Source organism: Hetaerina americana, unplaced genomic scaffold (assembly GCF_022747635.1).
Source record: "Hetaerina americana unplaced genomic scaffold, ioHetAmer1.1.p SCAF_4, whole genome shotgun sequence".
NCBI classification, from domain to species: domain Eukaryota; kingdom Metazoa; phylum Arthropoda; class Insecta; order Odonata; family Calopterygidae; genus Hetaerina; species Hetaerina americana.
The window spans coordinates 94733517-94751619 of record NW_027286985.1 but is presented as its reverse complement, the minus strand read 5'-3'; the positions used below and the strand labels follow the sequence as shown (position 1 = coordinate 94751619).

The following is an 18103-nucleotide window of genomic DNA, read 5'->3' as shown; positions in this document are numbered from 1 at the left end:
CGAAGGCTACCTAGTAGGCAGATTCTAGAAGGTCCTAGAAGGGGGAGGATTTCACTTATGGCAGTAGAAAATAGCCTGCTGGTGCCAAGTCGGGACTTGAAGAGAGTTGGAGAATCGTCACGATGCCATAGCAAAAGGTCTTAACAAGCAGACACTCGACTCGGCTCTTAATAGTCCGTCCAAAGACCTTCGGGACGAGCTTCATTTTAGATGTTTCGCATCCCCGAATGTTCATTGATAATGGTGTATGTACTGTCATATTATCAATGCCAATGCGATCTGCAATCATGCGCCAACTTAACCGACGATTTGAATTCAGCACTTCACACACACACGTCAGGTAAAAAATTGCTACCGGTGCTTTTCATAAAAAACCTTGTAAACTGGTCATGAGTAATAAAGAAAAAATAAGACTCAATACCTAACATTTTTATCTTATTTTGAGGCAAATGTATTCTTGGGACATTACTTTGGATTTATATTTCAACAGTTGTGGTAGCTATTTTATTTAAGGATCATTGCATAAAAAAATAAACTCAGTCAAAAATAATGCCTAGCGAGATGATGAAGAGGGGGGGGGTGCGGAGTTGTATTGTTCCGAAAACTGTTCTTTGTGGAGAAAATGAGAATGAGAGTATATTTTATTCTTTTTGGAAAGAATCCGTGGGGAGATGGAAAAATAAAACGTGGCGGGAAGGGGAGAATAAGAATTATGCGGTGAGGTAGGGAAAGAGAGGAACCCGCAGGTGGGAACTCTAATGGGGAAGAAGAAATGATGAGCGTAGTGATTGAGGCGTAATTGGTATGCAAAATGTTACGCAGACGTGTGTTAGATGACGGTGTAAAAAATCATCAAAGGTTTTTTTGTACGGCTAAAAGAGGACATAAAACTGTAAGAATTGGAAAAAGAAAATAATGCATTATGCCAGCTGTTTCTGACATTCAGATCTACTATTTCAGATATGTTAAAGGACATTAAATGGATTTCAGTGATTTTTTCAAGGCCTGTATTTGCAGGGTACACTAAATAGAGTAAAATGTTCTTCCGAGGCAGATTTATTCCACCGCGAACCTTAGCCAAGGCAAAAGAGATATGTCAGAAATAAATATTTACCTCAGAGTGCTGGTTCGTTCACATGAGTTTCGGCTGAGTTGATGAAAATATTTTTACTCCAGAATATCAGTCTTAAGTAAAATCTGTTAATTTTCGTAAAGTTGACTTATTAAGGATACAGAGTTTTTTTTACAACTCCAGACTCTCTTTAAGGCTCTTAACTCTTCATTGGTCGATAAATTAAATGGAATTATGTCTGGATTTCGGGTCTACGAAACCATGCTCGCCCATCGTGGTGGAACGATTTCCCGGTGTTTCCCTTTGACCATAGGCGACGTAGTAGCCGCGGTTTCGTGTCCGGCCGCCAAATATCTCCCCCCCCCATCCTCTCGCCCCGCCCTCTTCAGCAACTTCTCACCCCACAGTCATTCCTCGCTCATCCGGAATCACTCCACCGCCGTCCACCTGTTGCCCGCCCCCCCCCCTCTCCCTCCCCCCCCCCACCCGTCAGCCCGCACGGTCGGTGGACCTCAAAACCTTCGCCGTAATGCACTCGGGTTGGCTTACGGGACACTCTCTCTAGCACCCTTCCCTCGCCTCAAAGGCGGCCGCCGCCGGCCCCACACGACCCTAGGGACGGAGAGGGAAGTTTGGACATCCCAGCCCCCTCCTACTATTGTCCCCGCAAGCACGCTCGTTTTTTTATTCGTCTTCTTTTTCAAAGTTACCTCACAAAGATTGGAATCTCTGGATGTGACATGCTGAAACGGTTCGGAAATTATTTGAGGCTGGATGGCGTTTTGATGCGCGCACTAAACCTATATATATATATATATATATATATATATATATATATGCAGTCTCCTATGTTCGTCCTTTACAGGTGTTCCTATCCCTTTTCCTTATATTTATTTCCATGTGAATGAATATTTGTTCGCCATATGACGGGATGTCGTGTTTTGTGTGTGTATGTATATATATATATATATATATATATATATATATATATATATATATATATATATATATATATATATATATATATATATATATACATATATTTATATATATGTTCTCTACACTGAATTTCATGTTCTACTTGGCTGGGCCACCACCATGCGTTCATTCCTTCTCTCCTCGACTAACCTATTCGCGGGCTCTTATTTATTTGTCTCCACCGCTGCTTATTCATTTGATTCAATAATCAGTTAATCACTCTATCTCTTGCGTTCTTCTTGAAATTAAGTTATGACAGCCAGGCCTACGTGAGACAGAAACAGGATAAATTTGAATGATTTTTCCCGTTTTACAATCCTTGAAATGACTTTACATGATGCGCATAAATATTATTTATTTTTTTCTTCGGTATCGTTACTCTCTGCGTTGAAATCAGGTGGTGGAAGTATTATTAGGAATGAAGGAAGAAATTGCTCGCAATTTCTATTAATGAAATTTAACAGATCAGGTGAATGTTTTTCATTATTTGCGAACTCTTCTAAATGTGGTCTTCGGAATACGGTCCAAAAAATATTGGCTAAGTAAATCGATTTTAGAGTTTTATTAAAAAATATGTAATATTCGAACAATTGTGTCGAATAATATATTTAAAAAATTGCATAGAAATGCTCCTCTTCATTTTGATTTAGTTTCTGGTAAATCTTCCATGCCTCAACATGGCTTTAATATTTTAAGTCTCTGAATGTGCTTTGGATGGGAAAACGAAATACCTCTCCATACAAATTCCATAATTTTCTCATATTTTAACGAAAAATATCTAATCCAAACGGAATTTTTAAAGGATTTCAGATCGAAACTCTCGTAGCTGTTGGGTTTGTCCAGTTATAGGTATAGTGGATGGACCTAGTTTATTTAATACCATTATAATGTTGAAACGATTCTTTGGAGTATCAAATTAAGTTGACTTTAACTGCGTTATATTGCCCATTCATATTCCATGTATATTTAGATACTAGTATCATTTGCTTTTTTATTTTAAGCATACTATCATTAATGATGAACGAATTGTTAGTTACAATTCTTGTTTATATTTCCGCAGTATTTCTTTTATACAACTAATCATTTATTGATTTTAATTCGAAAAGTTAAATTAGTTCAAGTTGTCCTGTGCATGAAGTAGCCCATAAAGAAATACTAATGTGAATTAAAAGAAAATAATCTAATAATAAAAAAATGTTTTTAACAAGAGAAATAATTTCAACGTGGGTGTCTCAAATGAGAGTTAGGCAGCAGAGTATAAATTAAAGATTTTTACTCGTTAATTTCATCTGTTAATAAATATCCCTGTACATTATTTATCTAAAAGTGAGGAATTAATTACATTTTATTGAGTTTTCACAATTACACATTTTTTGTCAAGTTTGCAACGCATTCCTTGTTCGGAAAAAATTATGTGCCAAAAATTGTATTACACTTGCAAACTAGATATTTTAGAGAAATTCAATGTATAAGAAACATAAACGCCATAGTCTTTATGCTTTACTCATGGTTGCGATACATGAAATAGGACTCTTCCGCAAAATATGCCATAGAGGCAGGTGTGGCACGGGTCACTGTTCTTTGTTGGCAGACGGCAGGAGGCAGGGAAATGATTTGTTTATTAAATACCCACTTCACCATAAACCAAAAGGTTATGAATGGCATCAGCAGAGTTAATAGCAGTTATCAGAGTTTATTCTCCCCGGGAGGTCTATTGCGTCCAATGCTCAATCTAAAACCAGCTACCACAGAATGATATACCTACGATGCATATATTCCGTTGAGTCTCCCAGGAGCATTTAGTCAATTTAGTCAGCGCTTCAATTTTCAAAGAAGTTTCAGAAGGCGGTTTGTCCCAAGCAAATCTTTACGCACATACTATGTAAAGTAATGTTTCGCCAAGGGCTCTTCAGTAACTAATATTTTTATTGAAATGTGATTCTTGTTAATAAATAAAAACAAAAAATTAAATAAATAAAAACAAAATTTGCTAAAGTTTTAAATATTAGTGCAAGTATTACATGCTCTTAAATTTAATTAGATATTTTTAGCGTTACAATTAAATCTGCATAATAAATAATACTATAATTAAGGAGTTGATTATTTTTTAATTGAAAGGCTTCATTTGGGTAGCTATTTAATCCAAAATATCATGGGAAATAAATCAATATCCAAGGGTTTTTATTAGCTTAGGGACGGCGGACAACATGCGCTACAGACTCGTAGCTAAAAAGAAAAATTATTGGGCTGTGTTTATGCCGCAAAAAAAGATAGAAAGCAGCGCTTTCACAAATGTAGGTTATTACAAACCAAAAGAAGCGGCGTAATAATATGGGAATTTAAAAATGATCATCCCAAAGAAAGCATAGCTTTATGGGGGCTGATGCATACCTACGTTTAGCTTAGTACTACGGTAAAATATACTACTGCTATGAAAGGCACTAAAACTCATATTAATTTAGTAGTTTTCCGTTTAAGCTACGTTTATTATGAACACAGATCAATCATTGCTTCATTTTCAACCCTTAATGAGCAAGACAATTTGACACCCTTCACTACACTAATTAACCCTTCTTCAATTCTGCAATACTTCCTTCCTCCCTTCGTTCTGTCCAACATCCTTCCTATCTTACATTCCTGCCCCTTTTTTGTTTACCCTTAACATTCTCCCCTCTATCACAGTCTTCAAAATCCCAATGCCAATTAGTATGCTTCCCATTAAACTTTCGATTTATCCTTCCGCATTTTTTTTTCACCTTTGAACTCCTCCAAGCAAGTCCTTTCCCACCCCCACCCATCACCGTGTCTAGTACTTTGTTTGTTTTTCTTCTTGCACATTTCATCGTTTCCGTCCTTCTCCGCATTCACTTTCCAAAAGCCTCCAATATATTATATCTAGCTCCGACGACCACGTTTTCGTACAAAACCACGCTCTATATCAAAGTTTTGACGAGCAGTTCATTAAACTCCTTACTCAACGTGCTACTCCTTGTGCTAGCTTCTTCGTACAATGCAATTCGTCTTATTATGTCCCTAATACTTTGGCCATCTTTATTTGAAATAATTTCAAGATAGGGATAATGTTCCACCAGCTCTAATATTTGCCCTCCTATTTAATTTAACTTTCCTCTACTCTTTTTTTCGATAAGCACATAACCTTTGTTTAGTTTACATATATTCTCATTCCATATCTATCTCATTGATTTTCTAATGCGCTCGTCACTGAGTGTAAACCTTTGACTGACTGGATAGCTCATTCATTGACTTAATACAATTAATTGACTACGCGTAAAACAAAACAACGGTGCAATCCCTCCCTGCATAGATATGGATGAACGGATTAGAATGATGAATAATCTCTGGGAAAATTCAAATTTTTCAATCCAAATTCAAAATTTGGGGCCATCATTTAGCGCCAAATGATTTTTTTGATTTACTTAATAAAATTATCCTCAAATTTGATAGATATAGAGGTAATCGAGATCATATTACACGCTTTTATCCAAAAAATACGAGCCCCCTAAGATCAAATAAATTCCAAGGATGTCCTCAGATCAAATAACGCATTCATCTTTTTCCTATCCCATTTCAATGGATTGGATTGCTTTTCCCCGAGCAAACGAAGACCATTATTAATTGCAAAATGGTACAAATAAGTTGTAAACACACCTACATGCGCTGATGCTCCTGTGGCGGTGGATTTTCGCTGTTCATATTCGTACTCAATCGAGCGCACTCCCCCAAAAAAGGCACGACAATGAGAAAAGGGAAAAAAAAGAGGGAAGCCGCCATCCTTCCTTCTTCCGTTCATCTCAACCTTCTTGTCACCCTCCCTCACCACGTCCCTTTGAAATCTCTCCCGTCGAGGGCATCCCCTTGTCAAGACGTTGACGGCAAAAAGAGAAATACGGTCCGCTTGGAGAATAGACGGAAAGAAGAGAGGAAGGCCGCTGCCCCGGAACCTCTTCGGCGAGAGTCAAGGAGAAGAGGAAATCGTGTAGATTGAGGGTGGAGGGGGTAAGGGCATTCTTCCTGCTCGGAAGGGGCAGGGGGACGACGACTCCCCCTTTTGCCGGTAAGGCGGAGAAGTGAGCAGCCCCAAGACATGCCGTCTAAAACTAACCGCCCGTTGAATGCGAATGAAAATGCCGTTGACGATCATGAAATAAAAAAAAGTCAATCGATTATCATACACGAGTTCACATCAAAGATATTCTAATGCTCAATTATTAAATTGAACCATCCTGTTAGAATTATATGGACTAGTATTTCCGATGAGTTTGATTGAGGGTTTTAGATCTCAAAGCGTTAGACCTTATGGCTGGGTAATGTTCAGAAGGATGGGTATGTGCTCGTGAGGCGAGGAGTTATGAATGAAGGATGAAAATATGCTCAATGAGTAATATCTCTGAGTGAATTATCATTGGACATTGAAATCACAAAACCCTCCCTCACTTGAGGCACGTAAATGTAAGAATATAGACGAGTGCAGAGTGGTACTTTAGGGAGCTCATCGTACAGAAAGGTATCTGTTGATATTCCCCAAGAGGTTTACTGGTATCGTAATAGACATGATGCAAACCAATAAAGGTTTAATGGCTGATGTGTATGCTCTCCAAGATTGTGATGTCAAATCCCTACGGCGGGGATTCTGTTCACCCATTGGCTCCTTCCGATGGTGGGAGATAGGTTAATGCATTTTCAGATGAAATACATGGTTGGCATAAAAAGTATCGGGAAAACTACTGTAAAAATAGATTTATTACAGATATGGCTACAATGGCTCAAAATTCTTCAATCAGTACATCCATTGAACTTCGACACACTTTTGCGCGCGGCTTTTCCCCTACTCGAAGGGTTCCTGGTTGGCGAGTTCCGAAAGGTACTTCAGGGTACATGTGCAAGCTTCTTTGACGGATTAACTTGGGGTCTCATGGTGGTGTCCTTTGAATGAGGGAGCCTTTCACTTTTGGGAATAGGAAATAACCTGCTGGTGCCAAGTCAGGGCTGTAAGTGGGTTGGGGAATCGTTGCGATGACGTTTGCAGAAGGTCTTTGCAAGGAGACACTCGAATCTTCTCTTGGTCGTTTGTCCAAAGACTTTGAGGACGAGTTTGGCGCAGATCTTTCGCATCGCCTAATTTTCAGTGAAAAGGGTGTGCACGGTCATCTAATCAATGCCAATATAATATCTTCGATCATGTGCACACTTAACTGACGGTCTGGAATTCAGTACTTCACGCAATCTACTTCAGGAACAAATTGTTACTTTACTTTTTATGCAAACATTGTACATCTTGCATGAAAAATTGTAATTTGTCACATGCAAACTATAATGATTAATGAACAAATGTCATAATTTACAAAGCTATTTCAACAATATGTGGGTCAAATGTCAATCGAAATGCTAACACTGTTTCCTCATGTCGCGAACACCGTGGCTGTCTGAGCTTTCACACCTGTTCTATGGGCATGGGGCTGCAAATCTGGTTAGTGCCAACGTAGCCCGTCAGTCTACCCCAACACCACCACGACTCGTGGCTGTCCACGAGCGAGAGAGGGGTTCCCGGCATGTCCCTGGTCGGGGTGAGACAGACACAAATTTTCTATCGAGTGGGAATATAACCTGCCTCGGTCGTCTTCTCACAAGATGTGGCTGATTTCTCAGGCACCACAGGAATGACGTCTGAGAGTCCCTAAATTTGAAATTTTCCCCTCATGCGGCTACCGTCCGGAACAAAAGCAAAACTATAAAACCAACGTTATGAAACGTCAAACCAACATTTGGAAAAATTTTTATATTCAATTTTAAATTAATTCTGGATACTTTTTCAAATGACGTAATCGCATGAAATTTCATTTGACCCTCGAGCACTTGATCACTGAAAAATGTCGTAAAAAGTGCGCTGTCACTTATTTCGGCGTAATGGTGGATATTCTGCAAAGGTGAGGTGAACTGCCTCCAGTGCACGATTTTACTTGGTAGCGAAGGAAACGGAATAGGACTGTATCTCGGTGAGAAATACTTGAGATTAGCGCCTATGTTACTCCAACTCGCGCAGTTCAACGTAATACTGGTATCCATTATCAAGCAGTTCGAGCACTGATCGAAACGATCCTCCCGAAAGAAAGAAGTCTCATCGAGATATCATTACCAAATAATAATTTGCGCCGATTTGTGGAGGATGTCCCTGGTAGAGGCGCCCAAGAAAATCCTCGGTTGGGCACGCGTGCTTGCTTGCCCCGACGAGGAAGGCACGCGACGAAGGGCGATTGGGTTAGAGGGGCGCGGAACCCCTGTCGGCCGGCCGCTAACCCACGCCTCGTCGGCGACGCCGCTGTCAATCCCCACGCCAATTCATCGTGAGTGGTGCCGAGGAAGGCACCGCCCTCCCACCTCCCGTCCTTCCTCGTGACAAGTGGAGGGACACCGAAGGGGCAGGGTTCAGGGAATGGAGCGCCAACCACCGCTCCTCAATTGGTGAGGGGGCCACGAGGGGTCGGCGGAAGGGGTGGTTGGTGACGGGAGAGGCAGCGAAAAAGCGTCGCAGAAACGCAAAATACGCGGCTGCGGAAGTGACGTTCTTCTTGAGGTGGGAAGGCATCCGACAAGGAGGCCACCGTCTCTGGAAAGAAGAGAAGGAGGTCCTCCCGTTTGGAAATGGGGGTTGGTGCCGTCGCGGTGTGTGCGGAGGTGTGGGCGGGAACCCTCCACCCCCCCGGAGAAGGAGAATCCTGTCCGCTCCCCCCTGGAGACATCCCGGGCACATTCCGGGTGACACTCTTCCCCTTTCGTGCTCCCGCGGACAAATGATTCACAATCGATGCTTGCGAGGACGCCTGCTTCCTCTACTCTTCTCTCTTCCTATTCCATTCATCTCTCCCCAACACAAGTCATTTCCTCCTTCCAACTATCGGAAGTCTTAACCTTCGTATTTTTTATCTCTATATATTTCCCATTCTACATTGGAATGAACTTGTGTGGGGTTGCCATTTTCATGTTATATAAACTTGGTTAATATAACTGCGTCAGTAATGAGTTTGGTCATAACGTACAAATGGAGATGCAAGGCTTGTACAACAAGTATCTGTAACATTTTTTTCCCGACGTGCGCGTGAAGTGCTGAATTCAGGCGGTCGGTGAAGTGTACACATGATCACAGATCGTATTAGCATTAATAAGATGACAGATAAAATTTTCTGATGCGAAAGATCTACGCTACACTCGTCCCGAATGTGTTTGTAGGGACGACGAAGAGAGCAAAGTCGAGTGTCTACTTGAAAATACCTTTTGCAATGGCATCGCGACGATTCCCCAACCCCCTTACTTGGCCCCAGCAGACTATTTCCTATTCCCAAAAGTGGAATCCTCCCTCAAAGGATATGGGGCCCTGCCATACCATGGGGCCCTAAATGCCTTCAAAGGAGCTTGGACGCGTACCCTTAAGAACCTTCCGCATACCAGGGAGCCTTCGAGTTGCGGAGAAGATGCTGGAAAAAGTGTGTACGGTTTACTGTGTTTACTGTGTGTACTCAAGGCACTGTTTGGAGAATTTTGAATCATTTTAGCAAAATCTGAAATTAATCTATTTTTCCGAAACTTTTTACGATACTTTTCACACAATCCATCTATTTGAAAATCGATTTCAGTTGAGATCGTAATAGGTTTATTCGATGTAGAAATGTCCGTTTGGGCAGTGCGGATACCGTGCCAGTTTTTTAAATATACAGCGAGTAAAATGAGTATTTTTTCAGGAAGGGCCCAGAGGAGAGCTGTAGAAGCATATAACTATTCCCCCAATTTGCTAAAGAATCAGCCCCAGGGGTTTCAGTTTTAGCTTTGGAGAATTCGTGGGCAATGCGAATCGGCAGATTGGTTGAAACAAGGTATTCCAAGACCACATTGATTAATAAGTTACTATTCACAAGGGTCAAATTATTTTGTCTATCCAAAAATGTTAATAGACTACTGAGTCCTCTATTGCTATCACTATTCATGTAGCTGTTCCCTTGAAGTCTTTTTCATTCTCAATTTTGGCTTAACCTATTTCTTTAATTTTACGAATATATCGGTCGGTGTTGCACACTTTCTTTGACAGACCTTTACAAATCATCATCCCAATCCAAATTCTATCTATTTTTAATAATCTTATTCTCAAATACTAAGGAAAGTGTATTAATAATCCAACGGAGTTTTTTCTTTCAGTGAAAAAAACTCTTATTCCCGCAAACCGCAACATTTCTTCTAAGTCAGCTCATGTCATAATGTCGATTAACCAGCCAAACTGCATGTTAGCAGAATCATAGGCACGAGATATAATGTAGACCGCAATGTAATTTTTAAGCATTTCACCCAAATATGACCAAATGAACACGAATTTACTAATGGCCGAATACATTTAGCGACACATCATAGCGTAAATTGTGTAATTACGAGGGCTGTCCAGAAATTAACCTCCGTTACGCTATAAAAAATGAACTGGAATGTAACACTTTCATTTCAAAACTACACATCTCTACTATTCGTATACATATTTGAAAAACAGATTTAAACATTTGCAATATCTCTGAACTAGTATTAAAAGTCCTTCCGCATGAAATTATGCCCCCTGTAATCGCCGTCCACCGATAACGGCATCTTGAAGTTCATCGTCGAGACGAGCACATAGCATGTAGAAGCCTTACTTTTCAGTCGTACAGGGTTCGTGCCGATAATAAGTGTACTGAGCTCAGGAAAAAAAATTATTACTTTTTTACATATCTTAAGCTAATATTCCTCAAAATAGGACCCTTGTGAGTCGATACACTTGTTCCAGCGGCGTTCCCATTCCTGGAACGCTCCCGCGAAGGCATCATCGGGAACCTCTCGAAGACACGTCGTCACGGCCTCTTTGACGGCGTCCAAAGTCCCGTATCGCGTTCCTTTCAAACTCCTCTTTATCTTCGGGAACAGAAAGAAGTCCGGTGGTGCCAAGTCCGGCCTGTAGGGTGGGTGCGGCAGCGTTGCCACGCCGTGCTTGGCCAAGAAGTCCGACACGACAAGCGCGGTGTGAGACGGCGCATTGTCGTGATGCAGCCGCTAGATGTTTTTGATCGCTGGCCGGACGCGGGCGACTCGTTTTCGAAGCCTGTCGAGCACTTGGACGTAAAATGTAGCATTTACAGTTTGTCGTTCAGGTACAAATTCGTAGTGGACGACTCCCCTTTTGTCAAAAAAGACAATGAGCATCGCCTTGATCCGAGATTTGCTCTTGCGAGCTTTCTTTTGACGGGGTGATGATGGGGTGTGCCACTCCGCACTTTGTCTCTTCGACTCCGGGTCGTACTCAAAGATCCAGGTCTCGTCACCCGAAACAACGTTCTCTAAAAAATGTGGATCATTTTTGCAGTGATCCGCAAGTTGTGTCGCGATTTCCAAACGATTGAGTCTTTGATCATCACTGAGCACTTTCGGCACCAACTTTGCACAAATTTTTCGCATCTGTAATTGCTCCCTAATAATCTCGTGCACTATTGTTTTTGGCACATTACACTGCTCTGCTATCATCCGAACACTTTCCCAAGCTTTACCGCAAATTTGATGGAATAACGCTGCTTCGGCATCGCGTTCCGTGACGTGGGTCGAGCGTGGAGGTTCGCGTTAACAGAGCTCCTCACTACACCACAGCTCAAAGCCGACTGCCTTTTTCAGGGTCGCTTGCCAACATACCCCCCTCCAATCGCAGCCCGTCAGAGCGGTGCTGGGCGCGCCTGGAGCGGCGGGAAAAAATCAGTACACTTATTTTCCGGACGAACCCTGTACTTCCATGCAACAGAGTCGTAGAAATCTGTACATACTTTATATAGAATTCAGATATCTTACAGTAAAACGCCGGTTTTTGCGAACTTTCCGTAAATTTTATGGTGCAATTCATAGCCCAAACATGTGGCCACGTCTGTCATTATCATGGACGTTTGTCCGTTCACTCTTAACTCTGAACAACACTGACGCACAACTCTTGTCGCTCATCGCATTTGGTTAATACAGAGCATAAATTTCCAGTTACATATCAGCAGCTTTGAAGCATTTTGATCAGTAAAAACATGATCACTGACCGAACTTCTAAGTTTGCTGGAATTTCATTAGTATTGCTCATTTTGACTCGTTAATGTAAACAAACGACAACCGGGGCGACCTTCCAACAACTGCAGGTCGAGGCGCACTGACCTACTGTGTGCGTCAATACAGTGACCTATTCGATTCCCTCCATTAATTCTCACGCTAAACTAAAACGGAGCTTACTTGCTGGACAACCATTGTAACACATGAAAAAATTACCGTATATTTTAATGAATCCCTTTAGTATATTTGTACCTTGAGAGAGATTTGAGCAATTCGACTAACCATCCCTTTCCCTTCTCTTCGCAGCTACTACGCCTCCGCGGCCTTTCCGGCGGGCCCTCCCCCACGGCTGGTGCCCCCGCTCAAGCGTCCCCGCCTGATGGTGCCGCCCCCGCCGCCGCCGGGGCCGCCCCTCTCGGCCCCCGCCGCTGCCGCCCCCCGGCCACTGCCCACACTCTCGGCCGCCGCCAAGCTGACCGCCTCGGCCCTCGCGGCCGCTGCTGCCGCCGCCGCCAACAGCGGCGCCGCCGTCGGGGGTCACCACCACCCCAAGGGAACCACCACCATCTCGGCGCCCATGCACCAACTCAAGTCATACAGTAAGTGGTGCCCTGTCTGACAGGAGCGGAAGTGAAAGCGGTAACGCTGCTTCGACAGTGTACATTTATCATTGTCGGGACGAAAGTGTATTCGTCGCTTCGATAATTATTCAATGGCATTGAAATCATGAGGTTTTATCTATTAGCTATTTTACTTAACATACATTTAATTGTTTTCTGAAAAGTTATTCAATCCATGCGGGCTATTTTAACATTTTAGAACATGGGAAACTCACTTTCATGTGGAGAGACTTTAAAACCGGTACTATCCATTTTCCAGCTCATCACTAAGGTAAAATTTCTTCAAATTTGTTAAAACTGATTAAACACGCCATCGTTTGAATCAATGATAAATTTAAATGAGAGGCTTGTTTTCAGTTTCTATTTACTCTCAATCGGCTGTTTGTTTCACATGAAAATAAACTATTCCCAGTAATTATGTGGTTTTACACGCTCTGCAGTGTTTAATGGAGGCGTGTGTAATTGACATATACTCCGATTGCTTACAGCAAAGTATTCTTACGTTAAGGGAAAATTAGTTTGCCTTTGAGCGATAGGAAAACTGATTATGGTCTAATGTCAGGAACAGCTATTCTTCTTTATAATTGATAGGTATCTGTTGGTATGAAATTCTAAGCTGCAGTGCACCAGTAATTTCGGCTGGGTAAGCGAGCTAAGCTGGTATTCAACCAATAATTTAATTATTTTTTTGAATTCAGGTAGCCAAATTATGTAATCTTTCTTTATTGTTTATTTTTCAAATGTCTTTCGGTGTATTCCCGGTGAAGAAACAAAATGGGGAAGGGACCATTGAATGGTTTTAACTCTCTTCAGATAACATAGAGAAGACCAAAATTTCAAAATGTTAAGTAAGCATCGTTTTTCATGTTTATGGATGAGAAAATGAAAACTCAGAATATATGGATCAAATTTTCAAATGTTTAATATTTTCGTCACAAATCATGCAGAAGTTTTTTGAATATAAAATTTTATCTTTTCAGTGATAATTTGTCGTAATAATATTATGCTCCCGCTCTATATTTCTTAATGAAAATTGTTATAGAGTTCTTAAAACAGCACTGAATAAATGGTTTTCGCAAGACCTCTCTTATTCCTTCGAATTTTTTCTCACTTCGGCAGATGACAATAAATTTTCGTAGTCGGACGTGCTCATTTATTTTTTATCTCTAATTTTTTTAGAGTGTATTATGTTAAGTGTAATAATAATATTTTGCAACTTTGCGAACGCCTAAAGCTCATAAAGGAGAACCCACGCCAATGTCTCCCCGAGGATAATATCAAAACTATTGTGCATAAACAGCGGCCTTGGGTATGTTTAATTTTTCTATTTGTTTTTAGTCAATTGTAAGAGGTAACTTACATATTTTCGGGTTACTGTGAAGCAAATCAAAATAAATGGCTGTTGTAACCATCTAAGTTGTCCACCAAATGTTAGATTCGATCCTGGTAATCATTTTTATTTAGATTTTAATGATATCTTCTAGTATTAAATAGTATTTCATCGTTTATATAGGTATGACATGTAATGGTATTGGCCGTGGTAATGAACTTCTAAGTTAATATGGCCACTTCTAAAGTAATTATGACCCCAGAAGTTTTCCTCTAGAAGATCAGGCGGTGCCTCTAATTGCTTTTGTGATACATTTCGAAAGGAAAGCGATCTCGACCATTGGCGTCTACCACCTGCACGTTCCCAAACTGAGGTTTATTTCAATTTACCTTACCATGCTATCTTCTGAGTTCACTAGTATTAATATCATTGGCCCTTACCGTCATAGTGTTGAACTGAAAATCAAATATTGATGTCAATCAGTATTCATCTCTAAGGGGACCCTAAACCCTTGCAGCATGGTAAAGGTCTTATTATATTATTCGTACCGCTAATTATTTTGTGCTAGGCTCGGAAAATCGGGTCCGGAGACCATGATGGAGATGAAGAAAGCGAAGTCCTTAAGAAAGGGCTTCCATTTAAGAAAGGTGTTTAGGGAGAGTACAAAGGAGGTTGATTGAGAGGAAGTCCGTCAACGACACTGTGCGTCTGATATTTGCAAAAAGTGAGAGGCATAATCAACTCTGATCGACGCATTAGTATCAGAATGTTAGCAGAACAATATTCCGGATACCATAGTGCATTCTTACAGAAGATTTGGCCATGATAAATGTGTGATCCCGTAAAGATGGTCCCCTAGGTGCTCTTGTAAGATTGGAAGGCTTTTCGTGTAATGATCTCGCGCGATCTCTTGGGCCCCTGTGAAAGTGAATCGAATATTTAGATAATGTGGTTATTGCTGACATTTATTCCCAAGAATAAAAAGGAGCCTGAAAGGCCACTATTTTGGTACGCTGGCTAAATGTAACTAGAGACCGTGACGCAGTGCGTGAGCAGGAGGTTCCCGTTGACGTCTTTCAGGAAGCGTACCGCGCAGAGGCGCTGGCGTCGGTTTGTCGATCGATGCAAAATGGTTCTATGTTGGAGAATTTCAGTGATTTGCAATCTGATCTGCAATATTTTTATTCCCCTAATTTTTGGGACAGACCCCCTGTGTACGAGTGTCTCATGCTCTCCAAAGGATTCCTCCTTCATTTAGTGCTCTCTGCTTAATGCACGCCTATTGGAGTTTAATAATAAGCGGTTAAACAGAATAGACGTGATTGGACGTAGCGCAGGGAAACGACATTGTTTACGAATAGCGTCGCATGACATTCGTCACTCCATTTGTCTTTTTGTCATCGTTTTTACGTCCCTTTTCCAAAAGAATCACACTACGTGTACCCTTGCTAGTATTTATTTAAAAGTATTGGCATTTATTCAAGGGCACTAATAATTGGCGTAGCGGTTCTCTTTTAAATGGCTGTTGAAAGTAGATTTGAAAAGTCATTTATCACAACACTGTTGTCCATCGCTCGAGTTATCCCTTGAAGGAATAAATATTTAATTGATGACAATCAATTTTATTTCGGTAATAAAGAGACGAAATTATCAAAACTTTCACTCTAATGCAAATAAAATATGTATTACACGTTCATTTTTGGCTCAGATTACCTTAAAAAAACTCCAATTTTCGCACTGGACGTTCTCGAGTGTGATGGAATCAGTTCCGTCGCAGCTGTGACCAGTATTAGTTTCAATTTAAATGAATCGCGGAATTATGAGGTTCTATCCTTTACAGAGGGTGTTTGAGAGATACTAAAGAGTTAAATACGTTTATTTATATTGTGACAATCGAAGCGGATAACGTAAATTTTATTGTAAATATCGGCAGCCTTTTCGGAATAGATTGTTCGAAAAGACATTTCCTTTTGATTTTGTTTGGCGTGATTCTTTATGAAAAGTCCCACGCTAATTTTGCAGTTATTCATGAAATAGTTTAGAATATTTCGTTGATTTAATTGATGAAACACGCGTGATGTTTAATTTTTTTGGAAATCTAATGGGTGAATAACTCTATCATGCGCAATATAAACGTATATCCTGCGGACAAAAAAATGACATTTTTCGATGCAAAAGAGGAAATGCGGATTTTCAAAATTATCAGAGCAATTCAGCCATGAAATGAAATCTAAATTAATACCATTCGCATCCTTGATTCCCATATTGGCATCAGGATACAGATTGCTTGCAGCAATCGTAGATAAAATAATTTTTCAGCGTGCAATAGCTTTAAATTCGCTGTTTTATCATGTTTTAGTTTTTCATTAATTTTTACATTGTTTTTCATTTTCGCTCCATTTCAAATTCTATGTCCCTATATTTATTCTGAAGCAAGAAAAGCATCATCAATAAGGCCGAGTCCCCGCTTCGAATTTTTGCATTTCTCTCGCTTGAGTTACGTTACCTGAGAATTAACTGACATCGTGATTAGGTGAAGTTTGCATCAAGATCAAGAAGCATCAAGTCTCTTATTTTAGCTTTTTCTTTGGTTTTAGCTCCTTTGCAACCCTAATTTTTTCCCCATTTTTTATAAATTAAAATTATTGCGAGAATATGCAATTACGAAATAACGTATTCGTCTCAAATTTCGAGCAGTTTACAGCATAAAAGTTTATTTGTTGCTTCTGACCTTTACAGCTACCTACGTTTATGCAACGATTTCAGAGTGTAAAAATTATTCGCCTTGAACGGTATCGCCCCTATCCCGGTCAAGGCAAATGATTTTTACACTCTGAAATCGTTGCATTGAAATGCAAACTAGCGGACGACTCCGTTAAAAATTAATGTTACGGCATCTCCCGCAGTTTCTTGGGAATATCTGATTTCTGTTCGTCAAGTAAATGAAGTAAAACAACTATATTTTATCGATAAATATTGTGCCATGAGGTGTGCCACACTCGTACCTTAGTAAAACAAGACAAATTTTGATGTATGGCTGTCCTCATCGATGAGTCATTTACATTTAATTTTCAAATGATGCCATAACCATGCCCTCAATAATTTTTAGTGAGTTCAGTTTTCTTTAAAAAATTTATGTTGAGTGAAAAGAGTAATACTCAATATATTATTGTATAACTTTTGATGAAATATCTAAGTTATTTCACAAAGACTAAGATACTGATCGTTTTGAAACGTATAGGCCTCATCCCGTACGTATTTATGGACAGAGATATTATCAAGAGATATTCTTAAGGGAGCACGTTAACTTTTCCAGAAAACCTATAAACTGATTCCCATGAGGAATTTCTCGCGGGATTTGCTTCTTACAGCCTCTTTTTAATGCGATTTAAGGAGAGGTGACGGTTCACAATTTTTCATCGCCCTCCATCGCACTTCGGTTACGGGTGGTACCCTCCCACGCCCATAAAGGCCGCGCGTAACGCGCACATTAATGCGAAGGAAACTGACGAGGAGGAGAGGAGCATGTCAGCCATTATCCTGCCATACGGATGCAGCAGCTTCAATATACATTCGATGCCGGAAAAGAAATCAGGACATGATAATAGTAACTCTTAACTTTTGCAAAATATTACTTTCGATCTTACTTCTCACTTCCTTAGGAGTCTACTCTTGATCTTCGAAAATGTCAAGTCAAGAGATGTGGGCTCTTTATATTGTCGAGTTATAAATTTTGTGGAATTATCATTGGAGTCGGGAATACATTGAAGTCAATGACCCCTAGATGCTTGTGACAAGAATTAAGACTGGAGATTATATTAAAATAAAGCCAATTTATCAAAAATCTATTGCCTCTGTTTTACAAGAATGTAAATATTGAATTCAATCAATTGTTTAAAAAGCTCACCCAAAATATCACTTCGATGAACCTTGCAAACTTTAATCTTTGTGGAGGGCACTTTGATTGAGTATGCCGTCCGTCGGTTGGGACGTTAATTTGCG

The 18103-nt window shown here is 40.4% G+C and overlaps 1 protein-coding gene across 1 annotated transcript in view; it reads left to right on the top strand.

The window, feature by feature from the left end:
• Nucleotides 1-18103, top strand: part of LOC139692514 (zinc finger protein 296-like) — a 146172-nt gene that overhangs the window by 99572 nt on the left and 28497 nt on the right. The window contains exon 3 of the mRNA XM_071590734.1: nucleotides 12458-12750. Within this exon, the coding sequence (XP_071446835.1) occupies nucleotides 12458-12750 (293 nt within the window). The remainder of the gene's footprint in view (nucleotides 1-12457; nucleotides 12751-18103) is intronic.